Here is a 16,738-nt window from a genome sequence, read left to right on the forward strand (position 1 = left end):
CAACAATCTTTATCCCAACCCTTCTTTAGGAATACTTTTACCATTTAAAAATGATGTACTTCCTACCTGCTTTCTTGCCTGCGATAATCTGGCTGCTGCTCTACTCTGATCATCGGCTTCACCATTCCCCGCTCAGCTGTGCTAGAGGCAGATGATACTCTGTCGCTGTCCAGCCTAGTGGTGCTCTACATGGAGAGAAAGCACAGTGCGTTTAGAAGCCCACGCAGACCAACCAAGCCTGACACTCAGTGTCGCAAGCAGAGATCTGATACGGGGCTGCCAAGCAGGGCAGGCAAGAACACAGACCAGGAAATAACAGAGCAATGCTGGGGACACTATGTCCACAGGGAGTACCCACTAGGAGTTGCCTTTAAAACACAGGCATGTAAAGCTGGTATAAACACACAATGATTTTTCCAAAAGTACATTAATAGTAATTCGATTCCAACAAGTTATTTTAAAATCAGGATAAGAGATAAGAAAATATGTATAATATGAAGAGGCAGGGTCTTTTTAAAGTTTATTATTTTTCAGAACAGATTTAGAAATCCTACTCCTTACAGCTCAATACCTAATGAATTCAGTACAGAAACTGGCTTGTTTCTTGCCCTTAACACCGGGGAAAACACATATTATATGGTAACCCAATCCAGTACATTTAAATACTTCTAAAAAGTATACAATTCTAACCATTTGTATGGAATTTGTAGGCAGACAAAAGGATGAGTTACCTACATTAAGAAAATCACCAGGAAACAAAAAATTTTATATAATGAAATTCACTGTAGAAAAAAATTTCATGTAAAATTTCTTATTACATCTGCTTAGTGTAGAAACTGAGTACAAGTAGTACATAAAAAATTATGTTTCTCTTACCACCTAGCGATTATTACTGTACTGTACATATCTTTCTAGCTTTTCATATTTTCCATAAATGGGTAATACCCATTTACAATCTTCTTGATAAAACACTTTTTCAGACGTTATAAACATCTTACAATATCACTTATTTTTATATTACAGACTTGTAATGGCTGTATAACATTTTGTTGTCTATTCCTCATACTTCATTAAACCAATGCTTTATTACATCAATTAAAATGTTCATCATACACAGCGACAAGACAATTGTGCTTGTAAATACGCATATATTCACACACAATGAATCCTTCCATAAGAGAGATTTTCTTTTTCCCCCTTTGAGATGGAGTCTCGCTCTGTCGCCCAGGCTGGAGTGCAGTGGCACGATCTCGGCTCACTGCAAGCTCCGCCTCTCAGGTTCACACCATTCTCCTGCCTCAGCCTCCTGAGTAGCTGGGACTACAGGGGCCCGCCATCATGCCTGGCTAGTTCTTTGTATTTTTAGTAGAGACGGGGTTTCACCGTGTTAGCCAGGATGGTCTTGATCTCCTGACCTTGTAATCTGCCACCACATCCAGCCCATAAGACAGATTTATAGAAACACAATTGCTGGTCGATGGATGGCAATACTATTTATACTATTAAACTATTATAAATGACTAGTAATAGGGCAATGGATAAAGAAGTTACAGCATGTTTATGTGCTTACATACTACAGAATGGTTTTCATGTGTTTTTTAAATGACTTTTAAGTACTGAAAAATGCTCACGGAGTAACAGCTGAAGAAAGATGTGTGTGGAGACAAACATACCCAATCGTGTTAAAATGCATACATGAACATACAGACACATACCGGAGTTCAGAAAAGGACCCCTCACGACGTTACTACCAAAGGTCAACTATAAATTGTGGATGAAGGATTTTCATTTCTACTTTTTTCCTCTATTTACCAAGTCTTCTTTTTGGACTACACATTTTTTTAAGAAACGAAAATTTTTATAAAGACAGTTCTCTTTGGCTCATTCAATTATTCATGAGACGGTTCCCAAGAGTCTTCCACACAGCAGGCATTTTTTAAGAAAAGTGCAACAGAAATACAGCAACGACGTATGAAACAGGAGCACCCCTCGCAGAGTTCACATTCTACAGTCAGTCAGCAAACAGAGCAAGCATTGGATGGTAATAAAGGCTACATAAATAACTTACATCAGGTGTTGTGACAGTGACAGGATGCTCAGGGACAACCTCTGTTCAGGAATGTGGCTTTAAGCTGAGGTCTGAGACAAGAAGGGGCCACAGTGTGAAAAGCAAGGACAAAAGCACAACCACTAGCACAAGAAAGGCCTTCCAGTAGGAGGAAAGAGGCAGGCAGGGGCACAGAATGGAAGCCCTGTGCGGCCTGAGTGAGCAGCAGAGACACACTGAGAGGGAGGCAGGCTCAGGGCATAAGGGGCTGAGCAAGCCAGGGGAAGACTGATATATGGGGTGAGAAGCCACCAGGGGCTTCGAAAGCAGAACAGTAACTAGAAATCTAATTTACATTTTTTAAATGTGCGCTGGGTAGAAAGGAATGGGCTGCTCTTGGGGCCGTGTGGACCTCCTGCTACATGATGGCTGCAGCCTAAGCCAAGGAGGCAGAGGAACGAACCCCTGCACACAGAGGTTGAGAGAAGGAAAGGACCAACTGGGAACAGGGGAAGAGGTTTCTGTTGCGCTGCGGATGATAGTATCGTCTTGTAAGGTGGGGAAGGATCAGGGAAAGTTTGTTAAGAAAGAAAATCTAGTTTTCTTTTAGCTAGGTTTAATATGTACAGGATATGTAAGTGGATATGTCAAGTAAATCTTTAGAGATATGAGTCAGGGCTGGGTGTGGTGGCTCATGCCTGTAATCCTAGCATTTTGGGAGGCCTAGGCAGGCAGACTACCAGAGCTCAGGAGTTCAAGACCAGCCTGGACAATATGGTGAAACCCCGTCTCTACTAAAAATACAAGAATTAGCCAGGCATGGTGGCGGGTGCCTGTAATCTCTGCTACACAGGAGGCTGAGGCAGGAGAATCGCTTGAACCTGGGAGGCAATGGTTGCAGTGAGCTGAGATCATGCCACTACACTCCAACCTGGGAGACAGAGTGGACTCTGCCTCAGAAAGAAAAAAAAAGAGAGAGAGAGAGAGATGAGTCTGGAGAGGTTAGAACCAAATGTACACATCAGTGGATAATCAACACTAGATGGTATTTAAACTCAGGCATCAGGGTAAGCTCACCTAACAAAGATGCAGAAAGAGAACAGACTGGTGTCATACCTCTGAAACCTTGGCCCTCCAAACTTTAGGAGTGAAGCATTAGAGGAAGAGGTACCAACAAATCAAACCAAGGAGAAACCACTACTAGGTAGTTTACAGGAGGGTGATACCCTAGAAGCCAAAAGAAGAAAGTGCATCAAGTACGTGGTAGTGGCCTAGCTAAAAACTCCTGCAACAAGTATGACAGGGCAAAATATGTGCCAGATTTGGGACTTGGGAGGTCATCAGTCTCCCTGACAGACAGTCCCTATGGAGGGAGGGGCAAGAATGAACAGGAGCAGAGGAAAGAACATAAGAGTTTGGAAGTAGAGGGAGCAAGCATAGATGAATTTTTTTTTCAAGAAGCTGTGTAGCAAACAGGAGTAGAAAAATGGGGTCAAAGCTGAAGGGGTATAAAGAGTTTTCTGAAAGAGAAGACACTGTAACATGTTTTGATTCTGATGAGAACACTCTAGGATCACAGGAGTTTGTGGCACATGGCATTCAGTGAATCACACCTTGAGTAGTGCCTTCCTCCTGAATCTGGACTGGGCCCCTATTTGCTTTAACCAATGAAAGGTGGAGGCAACGGGGTTGAGTCAGTTCTGGGCCTAACATTCAAGAAGGCCTGGCAGCTCCGTGGTTCTTGTGAGGTACCACAACACTATGACTTCTGGCTGCCCCAATGCGACCAACGGTCCCATGGAGAGGACGTGAGATGGCACAGAGAGGGTCAGTGGGCCCTGCACTCCAGCCACTGGCCATCAACTGATCTCCTAGGTAAAGGTGGTCACACCAGTCACCACCAGCAAGACCAGTAAACAAACTGCCCAGGTGAGCTCAAACCAGATTGCACAATGGTAAACAAATAAAATGGCTGCTGTTTAGCCACTATGTTTTAGAGTGGTTTGTTATCCAGCAACAGAGAATGAAAATGAGAAAGGAAATGAAATGATTATTCCAGAGACAAGGAGTCATTATGGAAGCAAAGTGTCTGAGGTTAACTGATGAACAGGATTTAGCACCTGAATTGAGTCTCATAAAACCAGGAGTCTGTTAAGGGTGCTCTGACTAAGTCAGGCTAACGACGCAGGAGAAAGCCTAGCACACACAGAGGCTCTGCTTCATCCTGGCTTTAGAGAAAAGAATGGTCTGCTTTCTTTCTTTCATGTATCACTAACAAACAACACAGCAGATTAGGACAACCCACATTTGGGGCCACTGTGAAGTCTATTTTCACAAAGGTGTTTTATAAGCGCACATATTACCAGTTTACAGGAGTCCCCCTTATCTGCAGTTTCACTTTCTACAGTTCAGTTACCTGAGGTAAGCTGCAGTCCGAAAACAGGTGAGTACAATACAATAAGATATTTTGAGAGAGGAGATAGAGACCAAATTAACATATGTCTTATTTGAGTAAATTGTTATAATAGATATTGTTTCATTTTATCTTTAGTTGTTGTTGTTAATGTCTTAGTGTGCTTATTTCATAAATTAAACTTTATCACAGGTACACACATACAGGAAAACAATATAGTATCCATAGGGCTCTGTACTATTCATGGTTCCAGGCATCGACTGGTGGTCTTGGAATGCATCCCCCACAAATAAGGGGAAACTACTGTATTCATCCATGGTGTCCTATAGCAAGCACACTTCTATCAGGTAATCCATAATTACCTACCTTGCTTGTCGGTAATGCTGTCCCACTATGAATATCTCCTCCCAAATCAAAAGTTGTCTCCTGAACAATTCTGATGGGATAAAATAAGAAACACACTGACTTAATAACATTCCAATGACAGGCAGAGTCTCTTTTTAATACACAAGGAAGAACTAAGAGGCCAAATGTTCAAAGATTTTAAAGAAATTGCTCTATTTTCAGCACATGAACTTACAGAATTAAAAAACACCTTATGAACTTTCTTTGCTGGTATATACTCAATATTCCCAGGATCTTTTTTTTTTTTTTTTTTTTTTTTTTTTTTTGAGATGAAGTCTCACTCTGTTGCCCAGGCTGGAGTGCAGTAGCGCGATTTTGGCTCACTGCAACCTCCGCCTCCTGAGTTCAAGTGACTCTCCTGTCTCACTCAGCCTCCTGAGTAACTGGTATTACAGACAAGCGCCACCACGCCTGGCTAATTTTTGTATTTTTTGTAGAGATGGGGTTTCACCATGTTGGCCAGGCTGGTCTCAAACTCCTGACCTCAGGTGATCCGCCCACTTCAGCTGTGAACTTTACAAATAAATATATGTGATAACCCACCAAGTATTCATCTTGGAGAAAGACATTAATTCTAAATAGTCATATGTGGCCCAGCGTGTAAGGTCTGGGTGGCTAATCAAAGGCACACGTGGAACAAAACAATGGGAAAGGCCAAGCAGGGAAGACCACGTGGGTTTATGTTTGTGCTTCAGGAAGAAAGCCTACACTCTAGGGGAGTTTTCAGTTGTTTTAAGCAGCATGACTGAAAAATAGATAATAAAGTGGCTTAACAGTATGTTTTAAAAAGTAAAACCAAAGGAGAAGTCATATTCCCTACCTACAAAAAAATTTTACTAGATAGTCATTAAGAAAGGCTGTCTGTTTTCCCTTACTAAGCCCATAATGCAAGTCTTCAGAAAAGCACTAGGTGGAGCTAAAATATTCTGAATTCCTTAAGACATCTTAATGTGTTTCATTATCAGTCACAGAAAAGAATATTTCAAAAAATCTTATAATCTTAGTTACACTGAATAATTACAAAGAACAATATGTTTTTTTCACAAAACAAAAGGTACTGTTTTAGTATGTTGGCTACAAAACCAAAGTTTAAATATAAACAATTTAAAACCAGTGAGAACTTCCAATTAAGACAAAGTCAAGACCTTTCTTCTTTCCTCTAAAACCAACCCAAGTTAACAACGAACCGAAATCACAAACTTCACTTTGATATTTTTTAAAAAACTGAAACAAAAAATAAAAAGCCAAGTTATCTATGAATAATCTGAATTACTTTAAGTATAATTAAAATATTTTAAATCTTAAGGTTTATCTAGTTACCCAGGTTTATGTCTCGGGCCCTTAACCATCAGGCCTCCATCCACAGATCTTTTTGCAAGAGCATGATCCTGACTGGGGTCCACAAACTTAAATACATGGGATGCCCCAAACTGCACTTTCATGCCACTCTGCAGCATGGTGGTTTCCGAGATACGCTGGCCTTCCACATAGGTTTCTGCGTCCATACTTCTGGGCGTCACAGTGACCACTCCATCCATGTTGGTGAGGTCACAGTGATGGGGCTGAATTCCTGGGCCAAACAACTGGAAACAGAAGGAAACCAAAGAAACTCCCATCACGAAGCTCACAGCATTTAAACACAGAGTTTTAAAACTGTGAGTACCCCTTTTATGATAAATATAACCTAATAAGATCTGGATTTTTAGTGCCTTTTAAAGTGGATTTCCCTCAATAGCATAAAAATAAACTGTCAAAAAAAAAAAAAAAGTCAAAACAATCAGACCTTTTATTTTTATTATCCAGTGACTTAAGGCATACTGTAACTTTGCATTAAAAGACATACAGTCGGCCGGGCACGGTGGCTCACGCCTGTAATCCCAGCACTTTGGGAGGCCGGAATGGACGGATCATGAGGTCAGGAGATCAAGACTATCCTGGCCAACATGGTGAAACCCCGTCTACTAAAAATACAAAAATTAGCCAGGCGTGGTGGTGCGTGCCTGTAACCCCAGCTACTCAGGAGGCTGAGGCAGGAGAATCGCTTAAACCAGGAAGTCAGAGGTTACAGTGAGTCGAGATCGTGCCACAGCACTCCAGCCGGGTGACAGAGCGAGACTGTCTCCAAAAAAAAAAACATACAGTCATCTCAACCAATATTTGTTGGATGGTTAATGGACAAATCTATACAGATTATGATTAAAGATTCCTATCTATTTTATCATTTTTAGTGCTGTGCTAAGAAAGAAGAAATGATAGAACTGAAAATTACATCAACAATCTGAACCTATCATCTTACAAACTGAGAACGTAAGTACAAAGCAAGGGTGATTTGCCTGAATTCAACTTCAAAGAAGTGACAAATCCTGACTTCATTTATTCAAAGATGTGTTAAGCTCTGTTTTAAGCACTTGAGAACCGTATTAAGCTAAATTTAATTAGAATTTACCGAATGCTTACCGCTATGTGTGTCAGACCCAGTGATAAGCACTTTTGCATAGTTACATCCTGTAATCCTGAAATAGACCTATAAAATTATCATCACCATCTTTGAGAGAAAAGGAAGCAGTTTCAGAGCACTGTCATCAACAGCCCAAATTTCTAGAGGTGGAGCTTGAACATAAACTCACATTCTGCTGTTTTCACACTGAAGCAGAGAAAAGTGACCCAGAATAGATAAATTATTTATATTTAAGTACAATGTAGTCTGTAATTCTAATTCCTTCTTTCACTACTATGTGGCAGGCTCTGTACAATACGTTATGCCTCCTGGAATGTCAGAGTTGCAGCAGGAAGCTCAGACTACGTACCTGGATAGAGCTGTCATCCAATTTTTCTGTACCAACTTCAGTAACACTTAACTGAAGGCGGTAAAGCTTTGGCTTATCTCTAGAGTCAGAACCATCTGCAAGAAGAGAAGGAAGACAACTGTATCTGCAAAGTCTAATATTATTGTCATGTTATTTCAAACAAACAAAAAGTTATCTCAGGCATTACAGCTCTCACTTCTCAGGATTTCTTTTCAAAGAATTCTCCAAACTTATGTAACACAATTTAACAAATTGGATACAGAAAATTCAAAATAAGAAATAAATGTATCAGTTTCTGGCATTAATTCCACCACATTCTTATTACATTAAATAAAGTCTTCTCTACCACTGCCCTGGATTTTTGTTAATGATTCTGAGGAGCAACAGTATTAGCAAAATAAAGCTCATCAAAGACACACGGGCCTTCCCTTTGGACCAGATCTTTTCCTGCAGTATTCTTGCTGCCCTCACGGCACACAACACAGTACAGGCTGGGGGCACAGCTAAATCACTGATGGAGGTTTTTAAATGTACAATTCTCATGGCTCTCCCTAGACCTCCTGGATCAAAAGCCCTGGGGAGGAGGCCTAAGCATGTGTCCTCTGAAAAAGCTCCCCAAATAACTCCGTCCATTACTGATTAAGAATTACAGGTAAAAGCGGTTAGCTCCCTGGAGCAGAGCTGGCGTAAAAGGAAGACTGGGTTTTGTGGCTTTTTTTTTTTTTTTTTTTGTCATTTTATACCTTTGTGAACTGTTGGAATGTTTAATTTATATGAGCATGTGTTTCCACGACAGGGAAGGGGTGAGGAGGAGGAGGAAGCTGCTCTGCCAAAGCCCTCTAGTCCCAGTACATCTAGACATGTTTTCTCATTCTTCACCTACTGTATCCCAGATGAGGACAATGTCACTTCATTATCTTAACCAAAAACGAGGTATCCTGATTTCAGAGTTGACATATGAGAAAATGTGCCTTCCAGAGCCCATGAATGATGATGCAACTGCAGAGCTTAGCGCCTGCACCACAGCCATGGCAGTCAGTCTAGTGTGGCAAGCATATCACCCACCAAAGCTTAGGAAAAGGCCAAACCAGTAAGAGTCTCCCTGATCTGCTTTATGAGTGCCTTATAACTTTCCAACCCACTGATTCCATCACCTGTAAAATCTCTAGTCACTGTGATTAGGAATGTAAGCTTTGAGAGCTTCACAGGTTAAACAGTTTGGAGAGTATGAGCGTGCACAGAGTTTCAGACTGCTAAAATCTCTCAGCAGTGGTGCCGCTAAACTCTCACAGACAAAAGACACCACAAAAATGCAAGTTCTGTTAGAACTGATGTTAATTTTAGGGTATACAAAGTTACATTCTAATGACAAAATTTTCTATTTCTGAAATACTCCATAATCTGTGACATCGAGTGAAGATGAGACTGAAGTACCTGAGAGACACTGATGCCTAAAACCCATTACAAAATTGATTCATCATCTGTGCTGCTTCACATCGTGTTGAAACATTTATTTTCAACTCTAACTGTTCCAATAAAGTCCTGATCTGAACAAGACATTAAAATCATCTGGGGCTTTTCCTGGACATAGTTAGTTCCCTTCCCAACCTGCTGAGTCCAAATCCTCCAGTTTACGATTTTGTGTGTTTTAACCACCAAAGGCAGTTCTAACGAACCCCCTTGGTAAAGAAATGTGTCCCTCTTATCTACTCCCGGAGCACCCCATTTCTGTTATATTAATTGTACCACTAACTGTATTGTATGATGATTTCCATCTACTTATCTCCCTTATCTCTGAGCTCCCTGGTGGCTAGGTTTTATAAAAAAAATCTTTTTTACCCTGGCACTGATCACTCCACATATGGTCCATAGTTAGCAATCAATGAAGACCTGATGTGTCAGCAGTGAATATTTATATAAAAATAAAGAAAACTGAATGCAATACAGTCACAGAGAAATGACACAAAGAAAGCAAAAGCAGTAAATAAGTAATCATGTGTGAAACAAGAACATTTCAATGCAAAGTTAAAAACAGAACATTAAAAATGTGTTTAGAGATGAAAGAAAAATTCCCATCCACAGTCTTCCAAATTCTGAATGCTTCTGACAGGTCTCCTGTGAGACAATAAAGAGGCATCACACACCTTTCTACATCAACAGATTTCAAAATAGAGAAAGGGAGAAAGAGAAGCTGCTTTCTCAGTCTCTCCCTTTTCCTCACTTCACTATGGTAATAGTGATCTGTCAACAGATAGATTAGAAATAAACATCCTTCCTAGGCTCTCTTTTCTTATTACTTCACAGTAATAACAGGAAACCATAGTTAAAGCTGTTACAGATTTTGAAGAACCTAAATGGTGGCCACAGGATTTAGCAGATAAAGGGATGTTTGGTTTGAGCTGGGGAGGAAAGGGAGAGTGTAACAGCCCATTCCCTCTCCTCATTAGAAGGACAGTTATCTCACAGGGAGTAACATACAAAACTGTTGCCAAAAACGAAAATCCCAAATTTTCTCCCCTTCCTCAAAGAGTATTCTACAAATAGTCAATTTCTGCCCAAAGTGCCTGAGTCTCTTTCTTCTCCATAGATAATGATAATAAATCTGGAGCACCTTGAAGAGCAGGGACAAATCTAAGTAACCCCACAACAGACAGTAACAGCACTGCTACCAGAAAGTTTTCCTGGTCTACAGATGAAGGGAGGCAGACTGGCTGAGCACCACCCAAGGAGTGCTTTGAAACGGCACTCTGTCTTTACTCCCCAGCATCCCTCCACAACCAGTGCTGCTTTTGCTTTCAGTTCCTTCCCAGGGTGAACCTGGTAAAATAAAGACACAAAATAAGCTTCCAGTAAATGAAATGAGTTCTAGATATGGAACACTTACTAGGTACAAATAAAATGACAGTACATCAAATTTCTTAAAATAGTTTATTTATATCAACTAAAAAACTGATACATAAGATATTTGGTCATTCAACACTATTTTGCCCATGAGGTTCTGTTAGTGCTTTAGTTACAAAAGTAGTAGTAAGCATAGCATTACCTTCATAAGTGTGATAGTTGTAGTAGGCAAAGTGATTCCTTCTCCCTGGGATTAAGACACATGCCAGGACCCAGGTGAAGGCAGCATCAGCAGGACAGAGACCATGCAGAACACGCGGAATAGGGGAGGAGGAGAAGAGACGCAGAGGGTGAACTTCAGTGAGACACATTTCAAAGGAAGAAAAGGTACACTTCACCCATCAGCTTTTGTGAGGACAAGACTATACTAGTGCCCCAGTCAGTGTTTTAGAAACCAGTGCAGACTGTTAAGGGAAACCACAGGACAACAGGTGAGTCACCAAGCAGCAGGACAGCAACAGTGAGTTAATCATATGAAGGGCTACCACCCCACTGGGCTGATTTCTTCTGTTTAAAGAACACATTCAAATCCAAAGCAAAGAACGAAATAACATATTTGCTCCCCATTCCTCCAAAAGACAATGTTGAGCTCATGACCACATCTCAAAAACTCCTAACCACACCCAGCAGAACTTCAGCATTGAGGATATAATGCTTGGCTGACAATGTGCCCAGGGGAAATACAGTACTTATCCATTCATAAAAAATCATTATGGATGGATATTATTTTCTTATAAATGGCAAAGAGATCAATTTCATTCAGCATGCTGACTAAATGACATCATGACTTAGTGAAAGAACATGGCTTTGGTGCAGGGAAGACCCTGGCCTTGCATTCAGGCTTGCCACTAACCCCTAGGTCACTCCTAAAATAGTGGTACCAGACCTGAACTTCAGACGTGTGGAACAAGTTAAGCTATCCCATAAGCACAGAGCTCAGGAGAAGTCGGGACTAGAGGCAGAGTCACTTATCACATGGCACTGTGTGTGATTCCCTCCCGCTGTGTGAATTACCTGAAGGCAGGAACGAACTTAATCCTTTTGTATCCATTGCTTTGCCTAAAGTAGAAGGGTCAATGAATGCTGACTGAAGGCAGCAGAGAGCCATGAGGAATGCAGTGTATTAATAACCATGTAACAAATGCTGTTGCCAGTATTTGGTGAAAAGTAGTACAGAACTGTGATCTACTCTACACCTACAAAAAAATATTCTATATATTTGATTACCTGAGAGACTATACATATGAAAGAAGCAGTCAAAATAACAATTCTCACTAGAAGAGAACTTCCCAAGGTGAAGGGCTTTGATGTGTTTTGGTGCTCTGCCTCCAAGGCCCAGATCTGACACACAACACGTGTCAGTAACTATTCATCAAATGCACAAGCCAATGAGTGAATTCTCATCCTGTCTCTGCTATCTACCAAATCAACTGTCCATTACTCATTTGAAAATTATTCTGTCAGCTGCTATTTATCAATTTCTCCAAGGACTTAACACTCTTAAATCCTCAAAAATTTGGATTTGGAGAACAATCATTAGTTTCTAGAATTTAATATAAAATTTTAAAGGGCAGATCCAATACCCGAAAAAGAGCCTAAAAATTTTTAAGTTCAAAAACTAATGACTGCTTCACAGTTGCCATTCATTATCTCAGATAACCAAACACCAATGCTCTCACACACATTATAGACACACAACAATACTGGGATGTGTTTCCAAACTACAGTGAGATAATATAACTTTAAATAAACTTTCCACCCAGAGAACTGAGGTTAGCAACACCAATATATTCCTCACAAATAGCTAATCAATTAATTTTTTTTAAAGTCCTGAAGTATAAGTAAGTATAAAAGCTACTACCTAAAGCCACACTGCCACTAACTGTGGCATGAAAATGATACCATCACTTCCTGTATTTATATAACCTACTCTACCATGAGACTGCTGGATAACAAACATCGTATCTAATCATTAGTTAACTACAATAACCTAACTGTAAGAAACTAAAGAAACCTTGTAAATAAAAATAAACTCTCAAAAATCAAAGAATAAAAAATGTAATTCACGTTCATGGAGCCATATATCATACACATAACTGGTTCAATTTTCTGCTAATTTGTGATTACTAAATCGGGCTTTCTTTCAATGCAGCTTGGGATGCGGGTGCAACACTCTGATCTTCACAGTATTGTATAATGCAGGTCACATAACAGCATTTAATAATGAAATAAGGAATGAAGTAATGTTAACTGAACGATAAATGTCATGTACAGCATACATATGTGCAAACATACACTCCACCTAGGAATGTGTGTGTAAAACACTTCTTTAAGAACGCCCACGTATTTCTCTACTCAATGGCTAACTTGAAACAACAGCTTTGGCGTATTAGAGTTCTACAAACAAAACACTTAGAGGACTTGGGAAAATAAACATAGTCTGTTATTTTAAAATCAAATAGCCTTCCTCTTACTAAGATGGGTTTCTTAGATATACAATTTAAAGATATTCTTTTTAGATATTGTCCATGCATCAGAAACAACAGTTCGACACACAGACACACAGACACACACACCTTTATGAAATCTGCCCGTAAAAGGGGTAAATATCAATTTGTCAACTTTAGTAGATTAACTATTTTACTAAAGTTATCTTGGAAAAAAAAATTAAGCGATTAAAATAATTTAAAACTGTCTATACACTGGTTAAATTTTGTTTCTTAATACTCATTTTTGTCCATGTGAACCATTTTTACGTAAATACATACATATTTTATAACCTTAAGTTTTTAAAGAAATAAATGTTACCTTAATGAGTTACCTTTTAAAAAAAAAAAAAAAAGGCTAAAAATGTTAAGTCGGCCAACAGAAGACTACCTGAAGATGCATTAGAAAGTACAAAGATTTACAGCTAAAAATGCACATTAATAATATGTGCTGGTGTGACCATCTTTCTCACCTGGGCTTAACTCTACTAAATAGGGCAGCTTCTCCGGAGGAAGGGCGGAGCCATAGCCAGACCCGTCAGCTCTCTCCTTTCCCTTGGGTGTCTTGCCTTCCAAGTGTTTCTTGGTTTTCTTTGGGATGTGGTCTGGTGGCCTCCTCTTCAACTGAAAGACTAAAATCCCTAGAACAGCAGCATGGAAAATCATCAGGCAGACTCAGCTTGGTCAGGATGGCCAGCCGACTGGCAGTCAACTGTGCAAAGCTTTCTCAAGAAGATGTGTGTAATTTAGGAACATCTGCCAAGGAATCACTGAGTAAAGCTTACCCAATTTATACTTTTACTCAACAGAGGAAATATTAGTAGCCTCTTGGTGTGTTTGAAAAGCTCTAGCAAGCAGTTTCCAAAGAGTATTCTAAATTAACAGCTACCTAAAGACATCATAAGCTTGAAAAACAACACATCAATTTAAGAATAAATGCTTATACATTAGTAAACAACTCTATGATCAGTAAATACATTCATATATAAAAAAACCACATTCACACACAAATACACATATGAAAATGTACTTTTAGGGTGATAAGTACACCAAAATCTCAGAAATCACCACGAAAAAAACGTATTCATGTAACCAAATACCACCTGTTCCCATAAAAGCCTATTGAAATAAAACAAGAATTCTATTACTAACAAAATAAATATGTATATTTTTAGTTGACCTGATTTTTATTAAGTTCAACTTAAAGAATTAAAGCAATTTGCCTTTAATAAAATTTTAACTTCATACTGTTTTTAAAAAGTACTAAACAAGTGTTTTAAGGAGGATAGAAATTTGCTTGCTGAGAAAGATTTTTTTGGTGTTTTAAAACTACCAATCTACATTCCATATTGACACGATTAAACGGCAATATATTTTTATGTCGTTATTAATGCAAGGCCCTCTAGAGAGTTAACAGTTAACTTATGACGTGAATTTGAAAGAAAACCACATTTTCTTAAAAACACAGCTTTAAACTTTGACTGCTTTGAAATAATTAGGGAAAATTGTTTCAGTAATGCTAAGTGTGAATTCATTATCTGAAATGACTAAATCACTGGACAATCTATAGGGTTACAGAAATCATTTTCTCTATCACAACAAATTTGTCCAAACATCGCACAGTTAATCTGGTCAGCATGAAATGTGTTGTCTACTACTGGTAGATATCAATAATCTTCTGCTTCTTGCTGTAGTGCTAATATTCTAGTTTCTTCATGAGATGTGTGATTTACCTGCAGTATCACCATTTGTTCAGTGTCTAACACATGAGACTCAGATAAGCTGAGTATGGTCTTAGGGACAATAGCATCACTCAGGAATCATCAAGCAAGTAAATGAAGGAGGCAGAAAGCTCTAAAGCAAAAAGCCATCCACATGGAGAAACCCTGTCTCTACTAAAAATACAAAATTAGCGGGGCATGGGGGCGGGCGCCTGTAATCCCAGCTACTTGGGAGGCTGAGGCAGGGGAATTGCTTGAACCCGGGAGGTGGAGGTTGCAGTGAGCCGAGATCTCGCCATTGCACTCCAGCCTTGGTAACAAGAGTAAGACTCTGTCTCAACAACAACAACAACAAGGCCATCCAAAAATATTTACGTACACATCTCCTACATCATGTGGTAAGGTGAACACCTGGTATATCATGTAGGAATCTGGTGTAAGTAATCCTTTAATAAGGTTACTACCTTTGTCACTTGGCCATTCCCTGAAGATTTGTAAAGGACACTCATCATCATCAAGAATGATTTCTTTAGCACCCTTTTCATCAGAATGCTGGGCTCCAGGAGGAAGCATAACCTAAAAAAACAAAAATAATTAACTGTGAATGTGCCAAAGTAACTAGGTTAGCAAGTACTTAAAAGAATACATTTATTGCTTTTGAATGAATAAAATGTCACTGTAGAATTATATTAATCAAGCACTAGAAACAATTCTCACTCATCATCAAAATAATCATCAATAAAAGTGAAAGGTAATAGTCTACAATAAAAAGCTAAGCCAGCTGATTTGGCTGCTTTTAATCACCTGGTCCCTAAAAAGAGCTAGACTGAATATTTTTTTTTTACAACCTTTTATATGGAAAGGCAGTATGTAATGGTTAACTTCCACGTAATTTCTTCACTATTGCAAATTTCAATCTCTCTAGTCCTTAAACCACCTTTTCACATTCAAAGAATTGTTTTTATAAAGTGGGTTCATACAATATGTGATCTCTTAGGATAACCACCACACAACAAGCCAGAATAGTTTTCGTTTGCTTGTAAATAATCTCTTTATGATTAAATTTTAATCAGACCATTTAGATATATTACAGGGCAAGTAGTCATTCATTCAACAAATGCTTTTAACCACCTGCTTCAATATACTGTATTCACTGAACTCTTAAAAATTCATAATGCTGTATTACTTTTTTATTATGTTTTTACTAGAGCCAAACAATTTTTTTAATCATCTAAGAAAGCCCCCAAAACACTGTAATATGGAGGAGAGTGGGAGATGATGGTTGTCCAATATTCTTCTAGACTTTGGGCTGGTGCTTCATCTTCCCTCTTCATGCACTGCTAACATGAACCAAAACAGGATTAGAGAGAATAAGAAAAGAAGGCCAAGTCACTGGCATGTGAACATTACTTGCAACCTGTAATTAATGTAATGATGTTATCTTAATAGACCTCACCACCCAAATGTATCCTCATGCTCACATACCAAATGGGTTAGACTCTTCTACAGAACCTTGTAATTTCTCTCTACACTGCTTCAATTACCTTAAAAAGACAAATAGACTATAACATACCTTATCATAAATTAATCAATCTTTCTTCATAGTGTTTCATATTAAATTCAGTATCTTGGCTCAGAACATATACTACTTCAGGATCTGACCTTCACTCATCTCTTTAGTCTCCATTGTTATCAAACATTTAGAGCCAAGTCACATGGAACCAGAATTCTCACACTTGGTGACATATATCATGCTTCCATGACCCCTCCTGCCCCAACTTTCATGTCTAATAACATCCATTCATCCTTCAGCTTAAGTACAACTTCTCTAGAAAGTATTCAATGATTTTCATTCTAATAGAAAAGCTCCCTGTTTTTCTATTTCTTCGTCTTTCTGTCTCCCTTTATTATAAGCTCTAAGGGCAGCTTCTTCTTATCCCAGGATAATATCTAACAAG

At 39.0% G+C, this 16,738-nt stretch overlaps 1 protein-coding gene and 1 long non-coding RNA gene across 20 annotated transcripts in view; one reads left to right on the forward strand and one right to left on the reverse strand.

Annotated features, from left to right (window-relative positions):
• LOC105487581 (afadin, adherens junction formation factor) overlaps nt 1-16,738 on the reverse strand; it is a 142,446-nt gene that overhangs the window by 63,278 nt on the left and 62,430 nt on the right. For 14 of the 19 annotated variants that reach the window (XM_071096175.1, XM_071096176.1, XM_071096177.1 and 11 more), the window contains exons 7-13: nt 15,245-15,356; nt 13,533-13,700; nt 10,716-10,760; nt 7,673-7,767; nt 6,186-6,448; nt 4,827-4,896; nt 67-185 (exon numbers count right to left, since the gene is read on the reverse strand). In XM_071096175.1, coding sequence (XP_070952276.1) covers nt 67-185; nt 4,827-4,896; nt 6,186-6,448; nt 7,673-7,767; nt 10,716-10,760; nt 13,533-13,700; nt 15,245-15,356 — 872 coding nt within the window. The remainder of the gene's footprint in view (nt 1-66; nt 186-4,826; nt 4,897-6,185; nt 6,449-7,672; nt 7,768-10,715; nt 10,761-13,532; nt 13,701-15,244; nt 15,357-16,738) is intronic. The other 5 variants (XM_071096182.1, XM_071096183.1, XM_071096189.1 and 2 more) reach the window with 1 other exon arrangement.
• Nucleotides 6,450-7,746, forward strand: LOC112427687 (uncharacterized). Its single transcript, XR_003019389.2, has 3 exons — nt 6,450-6,520; nt 7,094-7,172; nt 7,608-7,746. It is a non-coding gene; the product is annotated as an uncharacterized lncRNA (long non-coding RNA).

This window comes from Macaca nemestrina, chromosome 5, assembly GCF_043159975.1.
Source record: "Macaca nemestrina isolate mMacNem1 chromosome 5, mMacNem.hap1, whole genome shotgun sequence".
Taxonomy (NCBI): domain Eukaryota; kingdom Metazoa; phylum Chordata; class Mammalia; order Primates; family Cercopithecidae; genus Macaca; species Macaca nemestrina.